At 34.7% G+C, this 27,380-nt stretch overlaps 1 protein-coding gene across 1 annotated transcript in view; it reads left to right on the top strand.

Moving 5' to 3' along the window:
- Positions 1–562: 562 nt before the first annotated feature.
- CABCOCO1 (ciliary associated calcium binding coiled-coil 1) overlaps positions 563–27,380 on the top strand; it is a 127,246-nt gene continuing 100,428 nt past the window's right edge. The window contains exons 1-3 of the mRNA XM_028124018.1: positions 563–638; positions 13,538–13,641; positions 18,503–18,672. Coding sequence (XP_027979819.1) covers positions 564–638; positions 13,538–13,641; positions 18,503–18,672 — 349 coding nt within the window. The 5' untranslated portion in view covers position 563. The remainder of the gene's footprint in view (positions 639–13,537; positions 13,642–18,502; positions 18,673–27,380) is intronic.

The following is a 27,380-nucleotide window of genomic DNA, read 5'->3' as shown; positions in this document are numbered from 1 at the left end:
TACCATAACTCCACTCAATAATCCAAACCCCTTCCCTCATTATTTTGGAGTAAATGCAAACATTATTATCACTTCATCATCACTAAATCTTTCAGTATTTATCTCTAAGAGGACACTTCTTTTTTTCTTCTCAACATGACAACATCATATCGCCTTAAAATTACAATAACATCAAAAATCAATGATCAAGTTCCAATAATACATCTCATTTTAATATTTATTGAGAACTTGCGATGTTAGCATTAGACACTTGCCCACATACTAATTCATTTAAATTGCTGTTATTTAAATTGCCTTTTTTTTCCTTCTTGCTTTCACTCTTACTGAAAGGAACGAGTCTTTCTCTACCCGGTGATTCATAGCCCTGCTGCGGGGGATCTCCTCCGCAGAGGAGCCCCGCGGCAGCCCTGGCCCGCCCTCCACCCCTGCCCTCTCCCGGAGGGGCCCAAGTTCCGACCCGGAAGCCTCTTCGCGGAGGGATCCGTTCCCCAGACTCGCGCCCCCGGCCCCGCCCCTGTTGCCTAGGCGACGAAGGGCCGCGGCCCCGGGGCGAGATCTTGAGGATGTCGGTGGGGACCACTCCCGGGGGAACGACACCCGCGGCGACGACCCCGGCGGGAACCACACCCGAGTCGGAGGTACGCGGCCCCTTCCTGGCACCCGCGACCCTCGAGCGCACGCCCCGGCCCACGGGGCCTGCGGCTGAGGCCCGTCCCCGGGGAGGCATCCCGCTCCCGCCTTGGGAGCGCGGCGCGAGCTGGCGGCCCGGCAGGGAACCGACCGGAGCGGCGCCGGGGTCCGGGAGGCGGGCGGGGGTCGCTGGGGCACCGCCCCGCGTTCCCCGAGCTCTGCCGCCTGCCGCGCCCCTGCCCAGGCATGCCTCCCGAGGTTCCCTGGAGTAGAAACTGTAGAAATTCCTCCCTTGGTCGGTTCCAGGTCCCAGCGACCTCACAACACTGTGCTTCTCCCAGATTCTCTGCACTTGAAAGGGGATCTTGGAAAGTACTACTAATTCTTTTGCAGTGATCATAGTTCCTATTGCTCAAAGGTGTCGTGGAATAATAACTCTTCATTGTTAGTAGATTGATTAATATTTGAAGGCCAGGGCTTGGTGTCTCCCTGATTATTTTACCACTTCTCTAAATACAGAGATACACGATAGGACAAAGGAGGGGCCTGGAAAATCCACCTTCTGGTTATGGCTTAGATGCTCATGGTCACCTTGTCTCTTTAGGAAAGTTATTTTTAACTTCCTTGGGCCCCAGTGGTTTCCTGTATGTGGAAAAGAAAAAGAAAGAAAGAAAAAAGGATTTATCTTTAGGCGCCTCCCAACACCAGCTCTCAATAATAAACGGGTTTTAGGTAACTTTAATTATTCATAAGCTTAGTACCCTGAGATTTTAATTAAGAACATATCTGCTATTCCAGTATAGCTAAAAGCAAATGTTTAAATCTTCACACAGAGTCCATCATGTTGTTCTAGGAAGTTTTGTCTTGAGTTTTTTTTAAGACTGAAGGTGAATAATAATGTTATAATTAACATTGCTATGCTCAACTCCCTTATTAGTCTAAATAACATTTTTTTTGTGCAGAAGCTAAGTATTAACTGCTATTTTCTAAATGTAGAAACACACAGCCAATAATCTAGTGCCTTGCTGCAGAGATATATACAAGTCGTTCCCAATCCAGATTCTTCCCAATACTGCAGACGGCTAAAGCAGGCTGACTGTCCTATGAGCCTTTTGAAATTAGCATACATTAAAAATACATTTAATGTGATAAACTGGTTACTAAGCTAGTTAATCCCTTGTGATCTCTAATGTAAGTAATACAATTTCAAAAGTGGCAGAGAAAATTTCCCAACTAAGTCATGTTATTTAAATGTATACAAAAACTTACTTAAGAAAATGCTCAATTGTCAGTGTACACTTGCATATATTTACTTAGCCATGTAGATATAGATATGTCCTTTCTAAGAAGACTCTGATAATTTGGGTTTAACGAATCTGCACTTTAAAAAATAAAAAAGGGAAGAAAAGAAAAATACCCATAATTTTCTTTTGAAGATGTGAAGAAGTGCCATGCCCCAGGAGAAAAGAAAATCACTTGTTTTTTGGATGAGTCAGATGAAGTGAGTTAGTTATAGACCTTCGGTGATTATCTGCCATCTTAGCACTGTCAGTGGGTACTTTTGTTAACTTCTTGGAGGAGCAGGTATTCCCTGTGACAAGCAATTCAGAAAATGCTCAGGCTTTTAGTTAGTAACAAACTGAAGAAATCAAGATGGAATTTGGACTCACTGAGCTATACTCACTTAGCCTGTCCTGAGATGAATAGGCTGATACACTGCATGTTAGAAACACCATTTTCCATTCTAATGAAAGCAGAGCTCCTGTAGGTCACAGAGAAGCCAGTGGATCCATAGGGCCTTCATTCATTAGAGTGATAAGGCCTCCTGGCCGCCCATTTGTGCCCACGATTGTTTTAGGGGTTAGATGGAAAAAATGGCAAAGACCCCTGTCTCAAAATCTATGCTCCCAAGGCTACTAATTTTCAGTTAGATACTGGAAGGTTCTTCTCAGATCAGAGTGTTTCCAGAGTTGATCCCCCAAGACCTAGTCCCATATGGTGTCATTTCTAATAAATTCTGTATCCAGATTGACTTAGCCAGTAGACCATCTAGTCATCCTGGCCAAGCAGTAGTGAAATTTTTTTTTTCTTGCCAAGTCAATCAGAAATAAAGCATAAGCTTCCAGTACTCTGAGGTTTCCTGAGTTATTTGTTGCCAGTACCTAGAACGAAAACAACCAATTATCCCAATCACATAGTAGGCACTTAGTAAAATATGATAACTAATTAAAATCACAGGTGGTCTGATGTATGCCAGGAAAGATAGTTATCATAGACCAAAAGTTATTGAGAAACTGTGAACAAACACACATGAGATGCAGATCCAGGAAGATATTTTTTTTCTGTAGCATTGCATAAACTCTTTTTGCCAGCTTTCTGAATTTTACATTCCGGGTTCTTTAGTAACATGGGAGTTAATGCCTCCCTCTAAAAAGTAAGACTAAATGTTTGGGAGGTATCTGTATAAATGCATAAGACTAAACAAAAATGACAAAAATCTGAAAATATTTACTATGTATAGATCTGTAAATGAAAGGAATTTATAAATGTTTACAAATTAAATCATAAATGAATTTATAAATGAATACTTAGAATTTAATCATCAGTCTTTTATCAGTAGTTGGTTCATAAACTGACTTTCTTAGTGTCTTAAAAAATATTATTTGGGAAATATCATTTAAGTAGCATATACAAAAGGACTATACTTAAACTTACATCAGAGACCTAAAAGAAAATGTAAATGATTATTGCCCAGTTGCTTCTTCTCAATAATGTCTCGAAGTGTTACCACATTCCCTAATAGATGACATTTACTCAGTGCCTTCGAGACTTTATCAGGATAAGAGGACACTTACATAATCTTGAGTAGAAAGGCGGTGTCTTGTCTTGGAGATCTTCAACATGTCCAGGAGGAGGCCACAGATGATTCTCTCTACATCAAGTGGTCTCCCTAACAAACCTTGAAAACCGCTCCCACCCCATCATCAACAGGTTGGAGAGAAACACTTAGGGCTCAACTTGAGCAGCAAGATGATCAGGGTCCTTCTGTTTCTATATCACTCAGATATTTATTGAAGCCATTTTCAGCACCTACTGTAGGAAAACCTGAGCAGGACCATGGGGAGGATGCCAAAAGTATTACATAAAATATTGTTAAGAAGACAGTACTAACATTGCTCAAAATGTTAATATACAGAAGTATTATTTATAAAACATTTAGAACCTCTGGAGTAGTGGCTGTGGGTGTGGAAAATTTGACAGATATTTGAGCTTGTCTTTCTTTTTACTAGTGGTTGGGGTTTCTATTTTATTTTAAAAGTCCTGTGTCTCTTCAGCCTCCCTTTCAGATTATGCAAGTAATCTTTACTCTTTTTCTAATATTTAAAGTGTTATTTTTTCTGCATGGAGCACTGGGTGTTATGCACAAACAATGAATCATGGAACACTACATCAAAAACTAATGATGTAATATATGGTAATTAACATAACATAATAAAAAAGTTAAAATAAGATTTGCAAAAAAATGAAGTGTTATTTTACTAAAGTTAGGTCTTAACATGGCTAAAATTAATTTCTGATAGATATGTTTGATATATTTGATATGAGGATCTAATTTTATTTTCTTCTAGACTTGAACCATCAGTCTGCCAGCTTCATTTACTAAATAAACCATCCTCTCTCTTCCCATTGAGAATGGACTGACTGCCATTGTCACATTATGTGTATATACATGTGAATGAACACAAGGATGGGCAGAATAGTGGAACAGCATAGAGACTCCAAACATTTATATATATATGTATACATGTGTATGTATAAATTTATATGTATGTATACATGTATATGTATTTTTGAATTTCCAAAAGTTTATATATATTATTACAGATATATTTTCAAATATCCTTTTCTTTTCCACTGACCAGTTTGCCCATTCTTGTGTCAATGCCATACTATTTTATATTTAGCTTTAATATCTAATTTGGAAAGGTTCCTCTCACTATTTTTCTTTTTGAAAATATATGTATTCTTCCATAAGAATTTTTTAAAAATTATTTTATCAAGTTCCAGAATGATACAGTTGAGATTTAAAATTGAGATTTATAATGTGGGAGGGATCTAATTTTTTTCAATTTGAAGGTTTCCAATAAATCTCCTTTATTAAGTTTTTTTATTAAACTTTTGATAAAGCTTATAATTTCTGTAGGTCCTATACCTTTCTTATTATATTTATAACCAAGTATAGTTTAATCAAGTTTCTGCCATTTCCATTTCTAATTAGTTTCTAATATAGAGAAAAACAATCGGCCTTTATGTATTTGTGTTATGTAACCATCCTATCAAAGTTCCTATTAACTGAAACCATGTTAGGACAATGTCAGGTGTCTTAGGTATGCAACCATGTAATCTTTAAAATAAAGATTCCTTTATTTCTTCATTTTTAATATTTAAGCCACATATTTAGTTTTCTTATTATATTAGTTAGAATCTCTATAGCGTGTTGAATTACAATAATGTTACTAGCCAGAATCCCTTTTTGGTTTCTGGTTTCATGGGAATGACTTCAGTTTCTCACCTTTCAATCTGATGTTTTGGCAAATAATCTTTTTTGTGTTTATTTTTTTTCTATTCATGTTTTATTAAGAGTTTTGCTGCTGAATTCTAGCAAATGCCTGCTTATTATTTCATTATTATATCATTTTTTATCATTTAATTTGACATAAAAGTATGTTGTTTAATGATGATCCATCCTGGCATTTCTGAAATTAACCTTATTTGATCATAATGATAGTTTATTTTTCTTTTAGTATGCTGTTGGATTCAACTTTCTAAGATAATATTTTAACTAAAATTTTTACATCTGAATTCATGAATGACTTTGGTTTATAATTTCCATTTTGTGCTAGTTTAGGTTTTTGTGTGTAGACTCTGCCGGCTTCTTAAAAATGAATTGTCTACAGTCTGTAATTATTAGACTAACAGAATTTATGTGTTCTCCATTGTTAGGTAGAACTTCAAGTGTACAATATCTGGGCATGGTGACTTTTTAAAAAGTAGACTTCCAGTTTAGTTTATGTTTGGTCAGTTCCATTCTCTTTCTTACCCCTGTTCAAATTTGATGACTTATACATTGTCTTGTAATTTTCAAATGTATCTCTATAGAATGTGGCATATGTTTATTTTTTCTTTTAATAACGTTTGCCAAATATTTTTGCCTATTTTATTCATTACTTTAAAGAACTAGTTCTTGTTTTCACTTATCCTTCTTTAATCTGTAATTTTTTAAAAATATTTTTCTTTTTCTTAAATTGACTTCTTAGCATGTCCCGGACCATAGTGAGGCAAGTGAGGTGGTCTCCTTGGGCATAAAATTTAAGGGATGCCAGAAAGTCAGTAGTCAAGATAAACTTCAGTTGAAAGCATTTTTTTTAAATTGAAAGTTAATACACTGGTGATGGGTATTAAAGAGGGCGTGTATTGAATGGAGCACTGGGTGTTATGCACAAACAATGAATCATGGAACACTACATCAAAAACTAATGATGTAATGTATGGTGATTAACATAATAAAATAAAATTTAAAAAAAGAAAGTTAATACAAAAAGCTCATAATGGATGAAAATTTTAAATAAAGACAGAATCAGTAGTCCTGGTTTTTCTTTTTGCCTCAGGCTCTGACATGGCTCAACACAGTGCTGCTCCTTAGTTCATTTATTTTCATGCTTGAAAAGAGCCTTTCTAAGTGTGGAAATTGTAGATTAGTCTCTGTTCTCTATGACTGTGAAACCCCTTTTAGTCATCTTTGATGAACTGTGTTATCTTTCTTTTAATGAACATTTATTAAGAATCTTTTGAGATACTACCAGTGATGGATAGAAAGATACCCCAAAAGTTGAAATTCTAGAAGGAAGACATATACAATGTGGAAAGTTTAGGTGAATAAGAGAAAAAATTCAGAGAAAAGATTATCTGGCAAATAATATTGGGTTTACAATTTTATTGCTTCTGGAATAATTGCTAAAATCCACCAGGTGGTGGAGTAAAATGAGTTACAGTGAAGTTTAGCTTACGTATTTTTCTAGTCAGAGATGAAATTTTACAGAGAAAACCAAATTACATATCACATTTTTATTAGCCTATTCATGAATTTTGTATTGTATCTTTAATTTTTATAAGTCAGAATATATGTGTTGAAAGATTAAAGACTTTTTACCACCTTATATCCTTTCAAGTGCAAGGCGGTATATAAACAAACAAGAAAGAGCACTAGTTTAAAATAGGTCCAGGAATTCCAATTTAAGACAAAAGAAAACAAAACAAAAACCAGAGGCAAACCTTCCTACAAGGTGATTATCTTAAACTATCAAGTTTTAAAAAATGCACTAATATTAGGCATCTTAGCTAGAATTATTATTGTACAAAAGTTTAAGATTATTGTATTCCCTTTCATACAGTTCTTTCTTCTATCCGGAAAAATTTCACATCAAATAAAATTGATCTGAATGTCTGTACAATGTACTTTTCATGCATATTTTTGTTAATAATGACAGCAAATTTTGTGTATTAAAACATTTAAAAATGATTTTTTAACATGAATTCAACTTAGGTTCAAGTGACTTGCTATAAGTCACAAAATTAATCAGTAGTCAAACCCTCTGAGTCCTCCAAATCCAAGTCCTACTATTTATCATTCTCCATCATCTAATAATGTCATCAGATGATACAGATGAATTCAGACAGTCGATTAACAACCTATGTTGACATAACTAGGATCTGCAGAATTCTAAAAAGAAGTAAAAGATTGAATGACTGTCCCTGAGGAATTTACAGTCTAATGGAGTTGACAGTACAGGAATAATTTTACTTTACTGCTAATAATAAAAAAACATAACCAACAAACATTTAACAAATATATAGTCCTATGTTACGGACTAAAATACCATCCTATCTAAAAACTGAGTTCATACAACTCAATTTACAAGTATCTGAGTGCCTACTAGGTGCAAGGTATTCTATTAGGTACTAAAATATTTTTTTCTTACTGAGTTTATAAACTAACTGAATGGCCTAGTTTAGGTTACTTTGCTAACCCTAGGTTACAAAAAGATAGCTAATAAAGTAGCACATTTTATGTCTAAATTAGATTTTTAAAAATAAAAATATAATAACCTAATATTAAATACAAACATTAAGTCGTTTACCATTACCAATAAATGTTAGCTTTGGGATTTTTCTACTCCTGGAAAGAAATACAGAAAATGTGGGATGTGATCTTGTTAGCTGTAGCAAAGCATTTTGTTGCTCTTCTTATTCACTGCAACCCATTACATGGAAGGATAAATAACTATTTGTTGAATTGAAAACATTTGTCCCCTCTCTCCCCAAAATCTCACAGTTCTTGATTTTTATGGAGCTGCTGCTTTTTACCTCTGCTTCTCTGTCTCCTCTTCCATCCCCCATTCACAGCTGTTCTCCCCATGCTCTGGCTCCGGGCAGTTTCATCCATTCTCACACTTGGAGTGACTCCTAAACCAACATTTTTAAACTGGACCTTTCTGAGTCTAGCATTTCTAATTAAGTTCTAAACATTTCTTCCTCGATATGCATATTCCACCTTAAACTCAACCACTGAAATCAAACTTGTCATGTTGCCTTCTTAAAATGGGCATCATCTTCCAATGCTTCTGTTTTTATTGGTGTCACAAGAGTGCCACATATGGTTTTTACAGACTGTACTCTGAACAAAAGGACTCAGCTATGGGAGGCACTGAGAATCACCACCTTTTTCTTTTTTCAGTCATCTATTTCAGATATCATACTGTCTATTCTTCCCACTTTTAGTCCCCCAGATACAATATGTTGCATTCACCCCTTTCTTTTCATGCACGCTGCTAGGAACCCAGTGCAGTCCCATGCCTCATTCCTGACCAGTTTCAAAGATATTTTCATTGAACTTTCCTCTGTTGTCCTTTCTTTCACCCTCCTAAAAATTGTGCTTCCTTAAAGGACAGTTTTATCTTGTCTTTTCACTGCTAAAAAACTTCATAGGTTCCTTACTGCCTGTATTATTAAAAACAAACTCTTCAGCCTGTCATTCTTTGACCAGTCAAGGGTCTAAAATATTTGTGATCTCTTGTGCAGTATCTTGCATTTTGTAATCATTCAGTAAATATTTATTCAGTTATTATATTTGAGATCTCCCACAACATGTTCCCAATGCCCACTTCCCACTTAGGTCCAACTAGTCCCTGACTTGCACCCAAAGCACTATTGTGTGAATTACTTAATATTTACAGAACCAGTCCCCAAGTGTCCTGTTGCTGATTCATTCCATCATTCTTGTCCAGACTCACCCAAGTCCATTTCTGGACCTCCTCTCTATAGGTTTTCTTTGTCCTGTCTCTATTTTTGTCCCTTTATTATGACTCACTTATTTTATTTTCTTGTTTTAAAGTCACCCTTGGTTTGTTCCTTCCACTAGATGTTAAGTTATTGAGGCTAGCAAGTTTTTTTACTTGTCTTTGCCTCCTCTTGAGCCCCAAGCTCAATGAGGAATATGTAGGTATTTTTAAAAGTTTTTAAATTGACTCATTCTTGTTTGATCAGTTCCTGGATACCTAAGAGGACACATACAACCAGACCACTGTCCTCCATAAAAACTCCAGATGCCCAAGCAAAGATGAGACTCATGTTCCTTTTCCTTTCCGAACCTTCAGATGCTACAGCTGTATCTGCTCTATGTCTTCCAGTAAACTCTGCTCTTACTTCCTCTTAGCTTGCATTTGATTTCCATCCTGCATGAAGCAAGGACCCACTTGGCTGGTCCTGTGGGACCCACTCTGGGTCCTCGGACCTGGCTTGCTGCATCATCTTGGTGATTATGAAGTGACCCTCAGAGGAACAGTTGTACCCCAAAATTAAGTCTGCACAGCACAGTTTGACCTTTGGGGATTGGTAAGTTCCTCCTCTGTGAAACAGAGTTGGTTTGATGCTGATGTAACTTCTGTCTATGTGCTCCTCTGTGTAACTGGTCTATTCTCTGGGGAAAAGGAAAACTGGGAGAACTGATATGGGACCTGTTCTCATTCACTATTCTCGCTCCCTATGCTCTGAATTGCTTTAGCTGGCTCCGAAACTTTACTCTCACTTTAATTGTAAGACTCTCTGGTTCAGTTCTTGGACAGTTTTTCTTAAGGCTGTTAGCTGGCGTAAGAGACTGAATCACTCAGCTCCAAAGAAAAGGGACACTTGTTCCTTCCCATCAGAAAGTGTTTTTAGGTGAAGGGAAGTGTCAGAGGTTATTCCTCATGTAGTAGTCCCCATAGAGGAAATCTTCATGATAATTTATTTGTGGCTTGCTGGGAACACACACGTAAGACTGATCATACAGTGCTCCAAGCCCCCACAGTGGTTTTAGACTGTCACCAGGAGAAACCAAGACACTTTTGGGGAAGATCAGCCCATTGATGACTCTCTGGGAAGTTCTCCCCATAAGCAGCTCATTTGATCCACCACATGTTTTCCCTAGAATAGAGTGCAGACTTCTAAATCTTTCTTTTTCATTGCTGGGTGGATGTCTCCTCATGGTAATTATGGGATGCTGGTATTACATTGAGGATTGGTGGCCAATCCTGTTGAGAACTAAAACTCTTAGAATTAAAAAGTGGTCCTGCTATACCCCCAGTTGCACTGGGTTTTCTGCTTCTAGGGCTGAAACATGTGGCAGGCTGGTCACTGCTGGGTAGATGTTGCCTCCTTGAATGAGACATAGTGGATGTCTCAGTGAGACAGGCAGCAGGCTGGTCACTGCTGAATGAATGTCTCACTGAGACACATGGCAGACTGGACAAAGCCAGGTGGATCTCTGTAAGACATGTGGCAGACTCATTACTGCTGGGTGGATGTCTCCTAGTTGGTTTCCTAGAGACATGTAACCTACCAAAGCTAAAGCAGGAAAAAAAAAAAATTTGAACAAACCAGTTACTAGTAATGAAATTTACTCAGTAACCAAAAAACTCCCCAAAAACAAAAGTCCAGGACCAGATGGCTTCACAGGCAAATTCTACCAAACATTTAAAGAAAAGTTAATACTTATTCTTCTCAAACTATACCAAAAAAATATAAGAGGAAGGAAAACTTCCAAATTCATTCCATGAGGACAGTATCACTTTGATACCAAAACCAGATGAAGACACCACAAAAAAAGAGAACTACAGACCAGTATCTTTCATGAATAAAGATGCAAAAATCCTTAACAAAATAATAGCAAACTGAATCCAACCATACATTAAAAAAATCACACCACAATCAAGTGGGATTTCTTCCCATGATACAAGGATAGTTCAGTATTCAGAAAACAATCAATGTGATAGATGACATCAACAAGAGAAAGGATTAAAAACCATCTGATCATTTAAATAGACGTAGAAGAAGCATTTGACAAAGTACAGCATCTGTTCGTGATAAAAACCTTCAACAAAGTAGATCTAGAGGGAGGATTCCTTAACATAATAAAGGCCTTATATGAAAAACCCACAGCCAACATCATACTCAATGGTGAAAAACTGAGAGCTTTTCCCCTAAGGGCAGGAACAAGACAAGGATGTCCACTCACCACTTTTATTCAACATGGTACTGGAAGTCCTAGTCACAGCAGTTAGACAACATAAAGAAATAAAAGGCACCTAAATTAGTAAGGAAGAAGTAAAACTCACTGTTTGCAGATGACATGATACTATATATATAGAAAACCTGAAAGACCACCAAAAAAACTACAAGAACTGATAAATGATTTTGGTAAAGTTGCAAGATGCAAAATCAATGTACAGAAATTTGTTGCATTCCTATACACTAATAATGAGGTAGTGCAAAGTGAAATAAAGAAAACAATCCCATATACAGTTGTACCCAAAACAATAAAATATCTAGGAATAAACTTTACAAAAGAGGCAAAAGACCTGTAATCTGAAAATTATAAAACACTGATGAAAGATGACACAAAGAAATGGAAAGATATTCCATGCTCATGGATTGGAAGAACAAGTATTGTTAAAATGTCTATACTACTACCCAAAGCAATCTGCACATTTAATGCAACCCCTCTCAAAGTACCAACAGTATTTTCACAGAATTAGAACAAACAATCCTGAGATTTGTATGGAACCACAAAAGATCTTGCATAGCCAAAGCCATCTTGAAAAAGAAAAACAAAACTGGAGGTATCACAATTCCAGATTTCAAATTGTATTACAAAACAGTAGTAATAAAACAGTATAGTAGTGGTGTACCATAGACACATAGATCAATGGAATAGAACAGAAAATGCAGAAATAAACCCACAATTATATGGTCAATTAATCTTCAACAAAGGAAGAATGAATGTACAGTGGGAAAAAGACAGTCTCTTCAACAGATGGTGTTGGAAAAACTGGACAGCCACATACAAAAGAATAAAACTGGACCACTTTCTTTCACAACACACAGAAATAAATGCAAAATGAATTAAATATCTAAATATGAGACTATAAAAGTCCTTGAAGAGAGCACAGGCAGTCATCTCTCTGACATCAGCCATAGCAACATTTTTCTAGATGTGTCTCCTGAGGCAGGGAAATAAAAGCAAAAATAAATTATTGGGACTACATCAAAATAAAAAGTTTCTGCACAGTGAAGGAAACAATCAACAATACTAAAAGGCAACCTACTGAATGGGAGATGTTTGCAAATGATATATCCGATAAAGAGTTAGTATCCAAAATATATAAAAAACTGATACAACTCAATACCCAAAAAACAATCCAATTAAAAAATGGGCAGATGACATGAACAGACATTTCTCCAAAGAAGACATCCAGATGGCCAACAGACACATGAAAGGATGCTCGATATCACTCATCATCAGGGAAATGCAAATCAAACTACAATGAGCTATCACCTCACACCTGTCAGAATGGGTAAAATCAAAACACAAGAAACAATAAGTGTTGGTGAGGATGTAGAGAAAAAGGAAACCTCATGTACTGTCTGTGGGAATGCAAACTGTGGAAAACAGTATGGAGGTTCCTCAAAAAATTAAAAACAGAATTACCCTATGATCCAGTAATAGCACTACTGGGTATTTACTTAAAAAATACAAAAACACACACACACACAAAATACAAAAACACAAATTCAAAGGGATACATTCACCCCTATATTGCAGCATTATTTACAACAACCCAACTATGGAAGCAGCCCAAATGTCCATTGAGAGATGAATGGATAAAGAAGATGTAGGAGAATAATATATTACATATAATATGAATATGTGGGATATATAATAATACATATAATAAACTATACATAAATATTATTCAGCCGTAAAAAGAATAAAATCTTGCCATTCACAACAACATGGATAGAGCAAGAGAATGTAATGTTAAGTGAAATAAATCAGTAGAGAAAGACAAATACCATATGATTTCACTTGTATGTGTAATTTAAGAAACAAAGCAAATGAACAAAGGCTAAAAAAGAGACAAACTAAGGAACAGACTCTTAACTACAGAGAATAAACTGATGGTTACTGGAGGGGAGTTGGCGGGGGGGGATGGAGATTAAAGAGTACACTATCATGATGAAAAAAATAAAATACCAAAAATGAGTTTGTTAATTGAAAGCCATCACCCTGTTTTAAATATGCATAAAAGACAGTTTAACTAGACATTCAACTTTTGAGAGGTACCATTACTTGAAAACTGACGAGAAAAATGATTATCTACAAGACTGCTGCTGTGTTTAAATTTTATTTCTGATAGCAACTAGAACACAGTAAACAAATTTTGATATCATTGGATTAATATGTAAAACATGATTGAAATAACTCATTCCAGTTATTGCTTTGTTTTTGTTTTTGTTTCTGTTTTGGTAGAGAGATGCTGAATTCCAGGAGCATGAAAAGATTCTGTCTCCGGATTTTCTTTCAGTTGCTCAAATCACTGAAATGCTAGCAGAGGACGTAGATGGAGTTCAACAGTAAGCACTTCAGTATTACAACCAAATATAGAACAGTTCTAGTTCTGCATCTATAAATGATCATGATATGCTATTACATAATTTAAACTTTTTTTCAAAAGAATTGTTATTATGTCATGCAAATATATACATATATATATCCAAATATATATAATATCCAGAGTCTGGAACACCAAAATTCTCAAACAACTGACTTTTTACACTGCTTGGCTGTCTTCTTTATGGGAGAAATGCATTTCAGACCAACATGCAAATGTTAACAGAGAATAAGGATTTATTGTTAAAAGCAGTCTTTAACATATGCTGTCTTCTACTTCTTTTCTCTTTCATTCATAAAACTCAATTATGCACAATAACCTTTAGGTCTTCTGTCTCATCATGACAAGAATAAGTTGTATTTTCTGCAATATTAAGAATTAATACATTTTAATATTTTGGAAACCCTGAGTATTAGCCATCCACCTGTGATTTTTATTGGATATGAAGCTATACTAAATACTCTGATTTCATGTATTTTGCCTAAAAATGTGAATGTAACTGAATTTATGGGAACAATTCTTCTATGTGTACATCTCATTCTTAAAGCCATTGATTTCTACAGCAAATCATTTACTTAGTAGTCAGATATAACTAAAACACAAGTTCCTAACATGTGTTTTTAGTAATCAGTCATCTTAAAAGTTACCTTGCTCTAATACTATGAAGGCTGATTGACTATAATGTGTAGAGAGCCCACTCTACACATGATGTGATGTTCTGGACTGTAATGTCTCTTCTGCAGACCAGTCATCTGGATGTTAGGAGGGTATTGTGGACCATAATGGACAAATAGAAAATGACTCTGTCAGTGGCTATCATTTGCAAATCTTTCAAATATTGTGGAATAGAGGTGATTTACTACTGAGAAGGAAATATGACAGATGTACTGGCTGGAAGAGAAATCTGAGAAGGGAAGACATATTAAGAGCAGGCAAATGACACTGACAGGCCTTTTCCCAGGATGCTCTTCACCTTCAGGGCCTGCAAATCTTGCTAGAAATCCTGGTGACCTGTGATTTGGCCATACTGCTTACCATCTATATCTTTATAAGTATTAGTCAATTAAAAATTTCACAGATTTTTAAACAAGTATATCATAGTAATTTTAGCATTTTTATAGAAATGAATGCCTATTGGAAATTCTGATTTTTTGTATCAGAATTATTAGTAAAATGCATTCATTGTATTAGTATCACTGATGATTTATGCTTTAAGTAAAATATTTTCCATTTCTAGATAATCCCAAATGTTGATCATTAAAGTGCAAAAAATAGGTATTTCATACTAGGCAAAATAATATGATGCAAATGAAAGATATTTAATATAGTTTACAATTTATTTGTATTAAATATCAAAGATGTTATATTAAATGCAATTAATATTAAATAAAAGGTATTGCAAACAAATATTTTATACTTGTTTATTTCTTACAACATCTTAAGTTGTACTGTGTACCATACCTTGTGTGACAATCTTTTTTTACCACTTACTGGCTCTCTTTGTTGTCAAATATTCAAATTCTAAAAGTATTTTTAATCTTTAAGAGGTAATGTCTAGGATAAAGGAAATAATACAGAGGGTGATACAGAAGTTAACAGTATAGAAACAACCAGGTTCAACGTAGGTTGACCTTTTAGATTGTCTCATTAATAGAATTCACCTGAAGTAATCTCAGATCTTAAGATATCAATTTTGGATAAATGACAGTGTTATGTCAGGAGCCATTTCTTTGCAAAGTAATTTTCTTGAAGTTCTTCATATGATTTTTGTAACAGTAATCCTGAAATATTTGCAATCAATCATTCACTTCCCATTTAAAATAGCATTATTATAAATGGGGATTATATACTTTTCAAAATGACAGAAATATAATTTAGGTATCCTGTCACCAAGTGACAGAAGTATGCCAAAATCATGCAAATCATGCAAAGTTATATATATATTTATAGTCTACAAAGTTATAAACTTATTTAAATACATTATAGGAAATCAGCACATTTCCCTATGTTTTAAAATTAAAAATTGCATTTCATGAAAGCAGCCAACCAAATGAAACAATATAGTATCATTAAAACATATTTTTAGAGTACACTTCAAGTAAAGTTAAATGTCTGAGTACATTTCTCATGATCTCCTATTATCAATAATTCATGCTTTTAATGTAACCCCGATTTTTTACAGATACACCAAAATCCTTTTTGAAAAAAGGTTAAGGACTAAATTGAAAATAACTATTTAAACACAGAAATAACCCTGAGAGATCTTTTAATAACCTTTCATAACTGGGCCTCCGTGAGCTGTTCAGCTCTTGCCTTAAGGCTTATTCCTGAATGTCATCATATTTAAAAAATAAGATGCACTCCAATTTCAAGAGCATGTAGGAATAATGTAATACCTTTACTGGAATTCTTGGTGAGACAAAATAGATAGTTACATCACCTATCACTTATAGCACAACTTCCTAAATCCCTGTTAAGCATCTTTCTCTTTCCCTGTAGTCTCTAATGCCATCTCTCCTCTCCCATGTCCCATCTTCCCTTATCCCAGAGGAAAAACTTAAAGATTTGCCAGTAAAATGCATGGAAACTTTGCATTCAAATTGCAACAGCATCTTGCTCCAAATGCCTCCCTGCATAACCTCCTTTGGGGTGAAATATCTGAACAAAGAATAGAAGTGGTGAATATCCAGCCCTGCAATTCAAGTTGAAGGTTAAGATTCAAATGGTACTGAGGGAAGTGGTGGAGGGGGGATGGGGGAGAGCAAAGATAGAGGATGTCAAAGAAGTTTCACTAAAATACTCTTAGACAAATAGTTGGCTTCATTTACATATAATCAGACACTGAAAAAAATGAAAGAAAAGCAAAGAGCACATGCAAATATTTAAGTCAAGTATTTAATTTTTTAAAAGAACAGCATGGAGATGGCAGATGAAAAGTACAGTTAGAAGGAAGACTAACTATTGGGAACAGAATGTTCAGAGATAGATTAACTCCAGAGTTGATTGACTCAAGGCCTCAATAGTATCATTAAGAAATGATTATAATTTTAGAATTGATATTTCTTATAAGATGGCTGCCAGTAACAATCAAACCTACTTATTTACTCTTTTGTATTTTGATTCCACAGAAGAAAATAAGCCTTACCCTTAGTTAGGAATTAGAACAATTTAGTAGGGGAGTGCTCACCATAGACCAGTAGTTACTATAGAGAATACCATATACTGAATGCCATTATATGGCATTATGGGAAGAGGGAGAGATTATCATAATTGTTTTAGAGGAATCAGAACTCACTTTCAGGGTTGAGGTCTACCTTGACACCACTGTAGATGAGATGGATGTTAGAGAGTTAAATACAACATCAGCTCTATTTTTTCCCAAACTTGTTTAATCCTGCTGTATTTATTATTCTGATTATAGAACCTATTTCAATATTATGAATAATAAGGATTTCCTTTTTTTGAAAATGGCAGTATAAAGTTGTCACACACCCACACACAGTTCCTCAGAAACCACATATAAGCAACAAGGAAATACCAATAACTTCTTTGTCCAAACAAGGAGAATCCTGTATGCTCAAACCACAAAATAGAGGATGACTGCCAGAAGCATTATAGATCAAGCAGAAGTGGAGGAGAAAGAACAAGAAAGATACACATAGTTGAAGATCTTAGAGTGAGTTAAAAAATATAAATTATTCTCCTGGGTGAGAAGAAAACCCTGAAGTGCCATTTCAAGAACTCTTGTTTGCAACAGCAGGGCCAGGATGTACAGGCTTGGAACAGATAATTCCCATATTTACAAGAAATAGATTGTTTATGTGATGGTAATAAGAACCTATCCTACTTTATTTTTCTTCCCCCCACTAATTGAAAAAAAAAGAGTAAAAAACTAGAATAAATGACACAAACTTATTCTGTACAGAAAATAGTTTGTCACATGGCCAAGTCTGAGTACAAAACAAGGAATATGCATACAAAGCCATTTTAAGAAAAAAAAAGTAATTAAAGAATGGGGGGAAAATACAGGAAAGAAAATACAACCAAATGAATATAGCCATGAGCAGATACTGTCAAACATTTATCATGAATTAAAAAAAAAACTTATGAAGCAACCACAACAAGAGCATAAAACAGAGATATAAAAACTCAAGGAAGAGATAACAAGAAATAAAGGTGATAAAGCATGTAAAAAAGCAAAGAGTAGAAAAGATCTTACAGAGGTGAGCTCTGTAAGCAACCCAAGGGAGAATTAACACTGCTGAAAACACTAAGGGACCTAGAAGACAGTATTGAGAAAAGTATATAAAATGAAAAGGAAATGATTTGAAAAAATTTTTGAAGGTTAATAGAAAATTATAGCTATAGACAAAATGCATAAAACAGACATAATTTGAATTTTTCAAAAAAGAAAACAACAAATATTTAACAATATAGTTCCAGAATGTCATCAGAAATAAACTTGATTATAAACGGAAAAAAGATACTAAAGGAAGGAAGAAGAGGAGGAAGGTGAGGAGGAGAATTACAAGAGTAGAGGAAGTGGAGGCAGAAGACCAACAAGAATGCTCATGATTGCTCTCTTCATTTCTTCTTCCTCTTCCCTCTGTTTCCTTTTGAATGTCATTTGGACTTAGGATTTTGATATAACTTCCCCCTTTCTGTTTCCTTTTGAATGTCATTTTAGACTTAGGATTTTGATATTTTTAGATGTAGGGAATTACAGAATTTTCATTCAAGAAAAATATCTGCATTTTCAAAATTTAGAAAAGGAACTGTTCACTAATCTGATTTTAATGTCTGGATTTTTCTTTTTATTACAGAAAACTGAAAAAGTTTTTGAATTTCAAAAACCTTCACACCTGTTTAAAGGAAGCCATTCTACTGGATTATTATGTATCTGGATTTTTGTGGGCTAGAGGAATGCAATTTTCTGTTATTCAGTATTCAAAATTTATGACTTTACTAGATATGTTACTTCATAATCTTAGAAGTAAGTACATTATTTTTCTTTTTTTTAAGAAAAGAAAATTTAGTCCACTGTTTAATGTTCTAAAGCAAAAGTTCCTAATTTTATTGTAATTCCTTCAGTGAAAATTATGGGATTTTTTTCTGGATAGAGCAAAGATATATAGTCCACACCTTCATTAAGTTGTAAAATCTCAAACAGTATTTAACAGGCTAAAGTTCTCTTAATTAACTTGCCAAAGATATGTTAGCTTCATTTAAAAATCTTATCAATGTCATCCATCCCCAAAATGTCACATAGTTCACATTTATTTAGGTATTTTTTCATTGTTTGAACTGTTTTCATTTCATCTTACCTACTAGTATTACTGGGATTACTCAGAAATGACTAATGAGAGGAGGTACTTTAGTCGATATCTAAGCCCCATTAAATAGACATTGCACACATACACTTAGATTTTGTGACTTTTTTTTTCTTATATATAACATTGGAATGAGTTACTATAGGAAATTTGAAAATTCTTCCTTAGAGCACTTTTCATTGTGATAAATTTTGTTTCAGAATAAATACAATTGCTTCTTGGAAGAAAGAAATCTATCACTGATATATCGCCAGCTCTGTGTGCTAGGCACTGTTTTGTTCTAATCTTTAACATGCATTATTGAACCTCAGAGCAACTCCTGCATGGGAGGTATTATAACCACGGTCTCAGAGCTGAGAAAGGAGTCCAGAGGACAAGGTTGCAAGCTGGGAACCTGCAGAACTAGAACCTGAATCTCAAAGTATATAATCAAAAGGCCAGAAGGGAAGGGGTTGAGGGGATTGGGTAACCGGGTGATGGGTATTAAGGAAGGCACGTGCTGTGGTGAACACTGGGTGTTATACACAACTAATGAATCGTTGAATACTACATCAAAAACTTATGATATACTATATGCTGGCTAACTGAACATAATAAAAAAAATAAAATTCCAACCCCCAAAATATTTTTTTAAAAATAATAATAATAAAGCTCCATTAAAAAAAAGCCCATGAGCACTATAAACCCAAGGGTATTTGTGTCTCAATTGAAAGATGTGGATAAAGAAGATGTGGCATATATATACACGCATACACAATGGGATATTATGCAGCCATCAAAAGAAATGAAATCTTGCATTTGCAATGACGTGGCTGGAACTAGAGGGTATTATGCTAAGCAAAATAAGTCAATCAGAGAAAGACAATTATCATATGATCTCACTGATATGTGGAATTTAAGAAACAAGGCAAAGGATCATAGAGGAAGAGAGGAAAAAAATGAAACAAGATGAAACCAGAGAGGGAGACAAACCATAAGAGACTCTTAATCTCAGAAAACAAACTGAGGGTTGCTGGAGTGGTGGGGGGGTGGGAGGGATGGGGTGGCTGGGTGATGGACATTGGGGAGGGTATGTGCTATGGTGAGCACTGTGAATTGTGTAAGACTGATGAATCATAGACCTGTACTCCTGAAACAAATAATACATTATATGTTAATAAAAATAAATTATTTTTAAAAATTAAAAAAAAGACATGCTTATGTCAGTGGAGAGCTTGCTCCTTCCTTCCTCCCTCTCTCTCCCTCCCTCCCTTCCTTCCTTCTTTCCTTTTTTTCCTTTCCTTACTTTTTTTAAACTTTTCTTTGCTTTTTGGTTGTTTGCTTGTTTTTACTTTCTTTTCTTCTTCTTTTAATGAGCAGGTAGAAGACCTTGCTCTCCCTAAAGAATTGACAACAGAATTGTCAAAATATGTGGGTGCCTATTTGTGGCCACAAAAAGCCTATTCTGTTCTGGTTGTCAGTTTCTAGCAGGAGAAATTTTAAGTGAACTAGCAAAACTAATAGAGAAGCCACTCATGCCTTATACACCCTTCCCACTCCTAGTCATCCTTACAAGGGCAGAATTGGTAGTTCTTGTATGTGAGGAGAAAAAAGCATTATTTTCCTTCTCTGCAAGTGGCAGAATCTTATCTTTGCTTATATGTAAGTATGTAGTGCCATGTTAAATAACTGGGGGCGCCTGGGTGGCTCAGTAGGTTAAACATCTGCCTTCAGCTCAGGTCATGATCCCAGTCTCCTGGGATTGAGCCCTACGTTGGGCTCCCTGCTCAGTGGGGAGTCTGCTTATCTCTCTCCCTCCCCTTTGCTCATGCTCTCTCTCTCTCACTCTCTCTCTCAAATAAGTAAAATCTTTAAAAAACAAAAAGATAAATAACTGATAGAAGAAAAAATAATTAAACTTGATAATGAAACAAATTTGTTATGAAATTAACTGATCAGACAGACTTTGGTTGTTTTTTTTCCCCTAATGAACAAATGAACAAATATATTTCAACAACATTGCCAAAGTTACTTGGCAAGCAAGGAACCATGTAAATCTCAGCTTGCATGGAAAATAATAATAAATAGATGCCAATAATGAGATTAAATGGATATTGAGATTATATGTTAAAGACTTTGAAACAGGTATTACAAAAGTGCTTAAATGAACAATTGTGAACATCCTTGAAATAAATGTTAAAATAAAAAGAATCATGAAAAAAAATGGAAGGTATAAAGAAGAAACAAATGGAAATTTTAGAATAAAATTATACAATAACCAAAATTAAAATCTCATTAGATAGAAATAATAGCAAAATGGAGAGGAGACAAAGGAAAAAAATCAGTGAACTTGAACATAGAGTGATAGCAATTATCCAATCTTGAACAATACAGAGAAAAAAAGATTGGCAAACAAATTAACAAAACCTCACTTTGGGGACTTGTGGGACAACCAAAGTTCTAATATACATATTGTTAGAGTCTCAGAAAGACAGGAGAAAGAGTATAGTGCTAAACAAACATTTGAAGAAATAATGGCTGAAAACTTCACAGATTTGGCAAAAGGCATAAATATATAAATTCAGGAGGCTGACTGGACTACAAAGAGACTAAACCAAAAGAAAAACACCATCAACCAACTGGGTCTAATTGACATTTACAGAACAGTCCACCCAAAACAGAAGAGGCACTGTTTTCAAGTGCACGTGGAATATTCATCAAGGTGGACCGTATTCTGGGTCATACAACAACCTTAAATTTAAAATAATTGAAATCATACAAATATATTCTCTGATCATAAAGGTATTGAACAAGAAATTAATAACAGAAATATATCAGGAAAATCTTCAAACACATATGAAATAACACAGTTCTAAATAGTATGTGGGTCATATATCTCAACAGATATTAGAAAAGATTTTTTTTAAAAGATTTTATTTATTTGACAGAGAGAGAGAGACAGCGAGAGAGGGAACACAAGCAGGGGCAGAGGGAGAGGGAGAAGCAGGCTTCCCGCAGAGCAGGAAGCCTAATGCGGGGCTTGATCCCAGGACCCTGGGACCATGACCTGAGCTGAAGACAGATGCTTAACCACTGAGCCACCCAGGCGCCGGTAGAAGATTTTTAGGTGAAAATAAACATGTGAAAATTTATATGGTACAGCTGAATCAGTGATAACAAGGAGGTTTCTATCATTAAATACATAGAAAAAAATCTAAAATTAATAATCTAAACTTAAACCTTAGGAAGCCAGTTTTAAAAAAATAAGCAGAAATCAGGCAGAAAAGAAAGACATAATAAAGAACAGAAATCAATGAAAGTGGAAAAAAAAAACAATAGACAAAATCAACGAAACCGAAATCTGGATATTTGAAAACATCAATACAATTGATAAACATGAAGCAAAACTTGACTGAGGAAAAAAAAAGATACAAGGCACAGATTATCATCATCAGGTATAAAAAAAGGGGGGATATCACTAGACACTCTGCAGACATTAACAGAATATTAGGAAAAAACTACTTATATACATAAATTAGAAAACAAAGAGGAAATGAACCAAATCCCCCAAAATCACAAACCAGCAAAACTTGTGCAAGATGAAATAGATAACATGATAGTCTTATAACTCTTTAAGTGATTGAATTACTCAACTTCTAGGAAACAATCTCCAGGTTTAGAGAAGAATAGCAACAACAGCAAAAGGAGGAGGAGGAGGAGGGAGAGAAACTACAGACCAATATACCTCATGAACATAAACTAAAAAATTTTTCAACACAGCATTATCAAAATGAATCAAGCAACATATAAAAAAATAGTACACATGACCAGTTAGGGCTTATCCCAGAAATTCAAAGCTGGTTCAATATTTGAAAATCTCATCAATGAAAATAATCTAAAGAAGAAAAGCCACATGATCATATAAATAGATGCAGAGGAAGCATTTGACTAAATATGACATCCATTCATTATTTTAGAAAAGAGTCAGAAAACTAAGAAAAGAAGTGATATTCCTCAATATCATAAAAGACATCTATGAAAAAACCTAAACCTATTGTTATACTGAGTGGTGAAAGACCAGATGGTTTCCCCATAAAATCAGGGTCAAGGCAAGAATGTCTACTCTTACCACTTCTACTCCTATTCAACACGACTGAAAGAAAGTCTTAGGAATAAGTGCAGTCGAGTAAAAAAAAAAAATAAAGGGGAAGGAGGAAGTAAAACAGCCCCTGTTCTCAGATGAAAGCATTGTCTATATAAAAAATGAAACAGAATTTTAAAAAATCCTAGAACTAGTAAGTTAAACAAGATTGCAAGAATAAGGTCAAAACACAGAAGTCAATTGTATTTCAATGTGCTAGCAATATACATTGTATTCCAAAATTTTAATAAATAGCATTATTTACAATAGCTCAAAAAATAAAGGAAATACTTAAGTATAAATGTAACAAAAATGTACAAGATCTGTATGCTAAAAACTACAAAATGATGACAAAAGAAATGAAAGAAAACCTAAATAAATGAAAAACATACTGTGTTGTTGGATTAGAAGTTTCCACATGGTAAAGATCTCAGTTCTTCCCAAATTGACCTGTAGATTTAACGCAATATCAATCTAAATCCTAGCAGGATTTTTTTTCTAGACATACTCAAGCTGATTTTTAAATTTATATGGAATGGCTAAGGAAATAGAATAGCTAAAACCACTTCAAAAAATAAGAATAAAGCTGCAAAAATCATACACCCAATTTTAAGACTTACTATGAAGTTATAAAGTCAATGTTGAATTAGTGAAGGGATAAAATATAGATCAATGGGGGTGCCTGGGTGGCTCAGATGGTTAAGCATCTGCCTTCGGCTCAGGTCATGATCCCAGGGTCCTGGGATCGAGTTCTGCATCGGGCTCCCTGCTCCGCGGGGACCCTGCTTCTCCCTCTGCCTCTCTCTCTCTGATCTTATGAATAAATAAATAAAATCTTTAAAAAAAAATAAACTATAGATCAATGGAACAGAAGACAGAATTCAGAAATATACTGATGCAAAAACGGTTATCTGATTTTTTTGATAAATACGCAAAAGGAATTCAACAGAAGAGTGTAGTCTTTTCAACAAATGTTGGAACAACTTCTATCTATATTGAAAAAATATATAGCTCAGCCTAAACCTTTTATTTGATACAATTAGCTCTAATTAGATCATAGATATAAAGTTAGAATGTAAAACTATAAATTTTTTAGAAGAAAACTGGGAGAAAATCTTCATGACCTGGAGTTTTACAAGAAGTTCTTAGACATGACCCCCAAAACATGCTGCATATAGGGAAAAAATGATAAATTAAAGTTCATAAAATCATAAAACTTTTGTTTTATGAAAAGTCACTGTTAAAAGAATGAAGAGACAAGCTACAGACAGGGAAAAAAATATCTGTAAATCACATCTTTGACAAAAGACTTGTCTCTATAACATATAAAGAGCTCTCAAAACAATAAGAAAACAAACAATCCTGTTGAAAATAGGCAAAGCTATCAAAACCCATAACTCGTGTCAACCATGAGGAAAACATTAGACAAACCCAAATCGAGGAACATTGTACACACTCTCTGACTGGTGCCTCCCAAACTGACAAAGTTATCAAAAACAAGAAAAGATTGAGAAATGATCACTCTAGGGGAACTTAGGAGACAGGATTACTAAATATAACGTGGTATCCTAGATGGGATCCTTGAACAGAAAAAAAATATTAAGTAAAAATTGAGGAAATCTAATAATAATTTTAAAAATATATACTTATGTAGAAAAACAAAGGGATTTATTTTTTAAAGGTTTTATTTATTTATTTGACAGAGACAGCGAGAGAGGGAACACAAGCAGGAGGAGTGGGAGAGGGAGAAGCAGGCTTCCTGCGGAGCAGGGAGCCCGATGCGGGGCTCAATCCCAGGACCCTGGGATCATGACCTGAGCCGAAGGCAGACGCTTAACGACTGAGCCACCCAGGTGCCCCAAAACAAAGGGATTTAATGAAAGAAAAAATATATATGCTCTGACAAAAAAAAAAAAAAACAGAATAAACTTTAAAAGGAAATGTACAAGTCCTATATGAAAAAAACTTCAAAGCACATTTAAAGGTCACAAGGAAGTTTTCAAAACTGGAGAAAAACCAACATTCTTGGAAACACTCCACATCCTAAAGATGCTAAATCTCTCTAAGTTAATGTATAATATTAGTATTGCAGTAAAAATACCAACAGTTTTGTTGTTGTTGTTGTTGTTGTTGATATTTTTGCCTAGAGGTGACTTACTGGCAAGGTGATTCTAACAAAAATATGGAAAATAAGCAAATACAAATTGTCTTTAAAAAGTGTAATAAGTTATAGCATATCTTGTTATTAGCAGTAGTAGTAGTGTTATAAAATCTCAAATATTTGAACACAGTGGTTAATGACTAAATAGACCAAAAGAACAGAATGGAAAGTTTAGAAATAGACCCAACCATTGGAATTCAGTATTTGATAAAATGACATCTCAAATCTATGATGAAAATATGTACTATTCAGTAAATAATATTGTGTCCATCTAGAAAAAATAAAATTGGATCCAACCCTCTTTCTGTCCATAAACCAGAATACATTCCAAGTTGATCACTTGTTTATTTAAATGTAAAATAATTGGAACTATAAAAATGTTGTAGGAAAACATGGATTAATTTCTTACAACCTTGGATGGGGAAGATCTTTATAACTATGCCTCAAAATTCCAAAGCCATAAAGACAAAGATAATTAAAGTTGGTATATAAAAGTCCAAAGTCTACAAAGAAAAAATACTAAAAGAAAAATCAAAAGAAGAATAAGTTACTGGGGAAATTATTGCATCTCAGACACCAGCAAACTATTAAGTTCTATAATATAAAAAGAGCATGCAGAAGCAAGAAGAAAAAGACCAACAATGCAACAGAAGAGTAAGCCAAGGATATGACTAAATAAATACAAGAGATTCTTTTTTTTTTTAAGATTTCATTTATTTATTTGAGAGAGAGAGAGAGAACACGCACGAAGGGAGAGGGGCACAGGGAGAGGGAGAATGAATCTGAAGCAGACTCCCCACTGAGTGCAGAGCCTGACACAGGGCTCAATCTGAAACTGAGAGTCCTGAAACTGAGTCAGAAGCTTAACTGACTGAGCCACCCAGGTGCCCCATACAAGTGATTCTTAAATGAAAAGTTTAGCATTAAAGATAATAAGGAAAATGCTAATTAAAACTACACAGAAATGTCATTTGTTATATATCAAATTGACAAAACTGTAAAATTTTGGTAGCATTTTGTGCTCTCAAAGCTATAAGAAAATAGGTACTATCTGATATTTCTAATGTAAGTATATATTTAAAACCCCCTGTGAAGTTTAGGTTAGCAGCTATCTATCAAATTTACAAAGGTACTGTCCCCTTTGACCCAGCACTTCCATGTTTGGGAATTTATCCTATATATCCACTTACACACACATATATAAAGTTATCAGTTGCAGTAATGTTTGTAAAAGCAAAAAATTAGAAATATCACCTGGAGACATTAGCACGAACTCATGTTTAATTTAATGTAGATACAGATGTATAGTTCTATGTCAAGTTTACACACATATACTTCTTAGCTCTGTCCACAGAGAGGGCCTAGAAGCAATGACAGTATTAATGAGCATACCCAGGAACCAGGTCTTGGTTTATAATTTAGTTCTCAGATAGAAGGAACCAGGGCTCCTTAGAGGAATGGCTGATTGTAGACCTGGAGCAGGGAATACAGAAGATGAGCCTGGGACATATTGTAGTGGCTAAGAGTAAGTGCTCAAAAAATCAAAATGATGGTGGTATGTCAATGGAATAGAGAAGCCAAATGAAAAGCTTCCAATGTCTAAAGTTGGAACAATTTGAACAAAATAACATAGTATATTGAATTGTAGTCCAAAGTATAAAATTAACATCCACAAATCCATACTGATACAAATTAATGATTTGTATAAATAATCAACTGGGTAAAATACAAATCTCCCATACAGAATTCTTAATAATTTATGTAAATAATTCACCCTTAAGAAGTTAAAGCACAATACTTCACCCCTTCAGTATGGACTACACAGTGACTTTCTTTCAAAGAGGACAGTATGGGAAGGGGGATAAACTGGAACTCTACAGTAAAGAACCCAAATAAATACTGTCTCAGGTGACTAAAGCTGGCAACATTAATGAAGAGCCATGTTGAATATCATATGCCCTTGATATAATGTGATAAGAATGGCACTGTGGTCTTCCTCCCCAAAATCATTAACCCCTGTCTAATCATGAGAAAAATATTAAACAAACCGAAATTGAAGGACTTACTACAAAATATCCAACCCGTACCTC

Source organism: Eumetopias jubatus, unplaced genomic scaffold, assembly GCF_037043125.1.
Source record: "Eumetopias jubatus isolate StellerSeaLion01/CBP00866 unplaced genomic scaffold, mEumJub1_p1.0 scaffold_17, whole genome shotgun sequence".
In the NCBI taxonomy this organism is placed as follows: Eukaryota; Metazoa; Chordata; class Mammalia; order Carnivora; family Otariidae; genus Eumetopias; species Eumetopias jubatus.
Note: the sequence above shows the minus strand (reverse complement) of the source record. Positions and strands in the feature narration are given on the sequence as shown.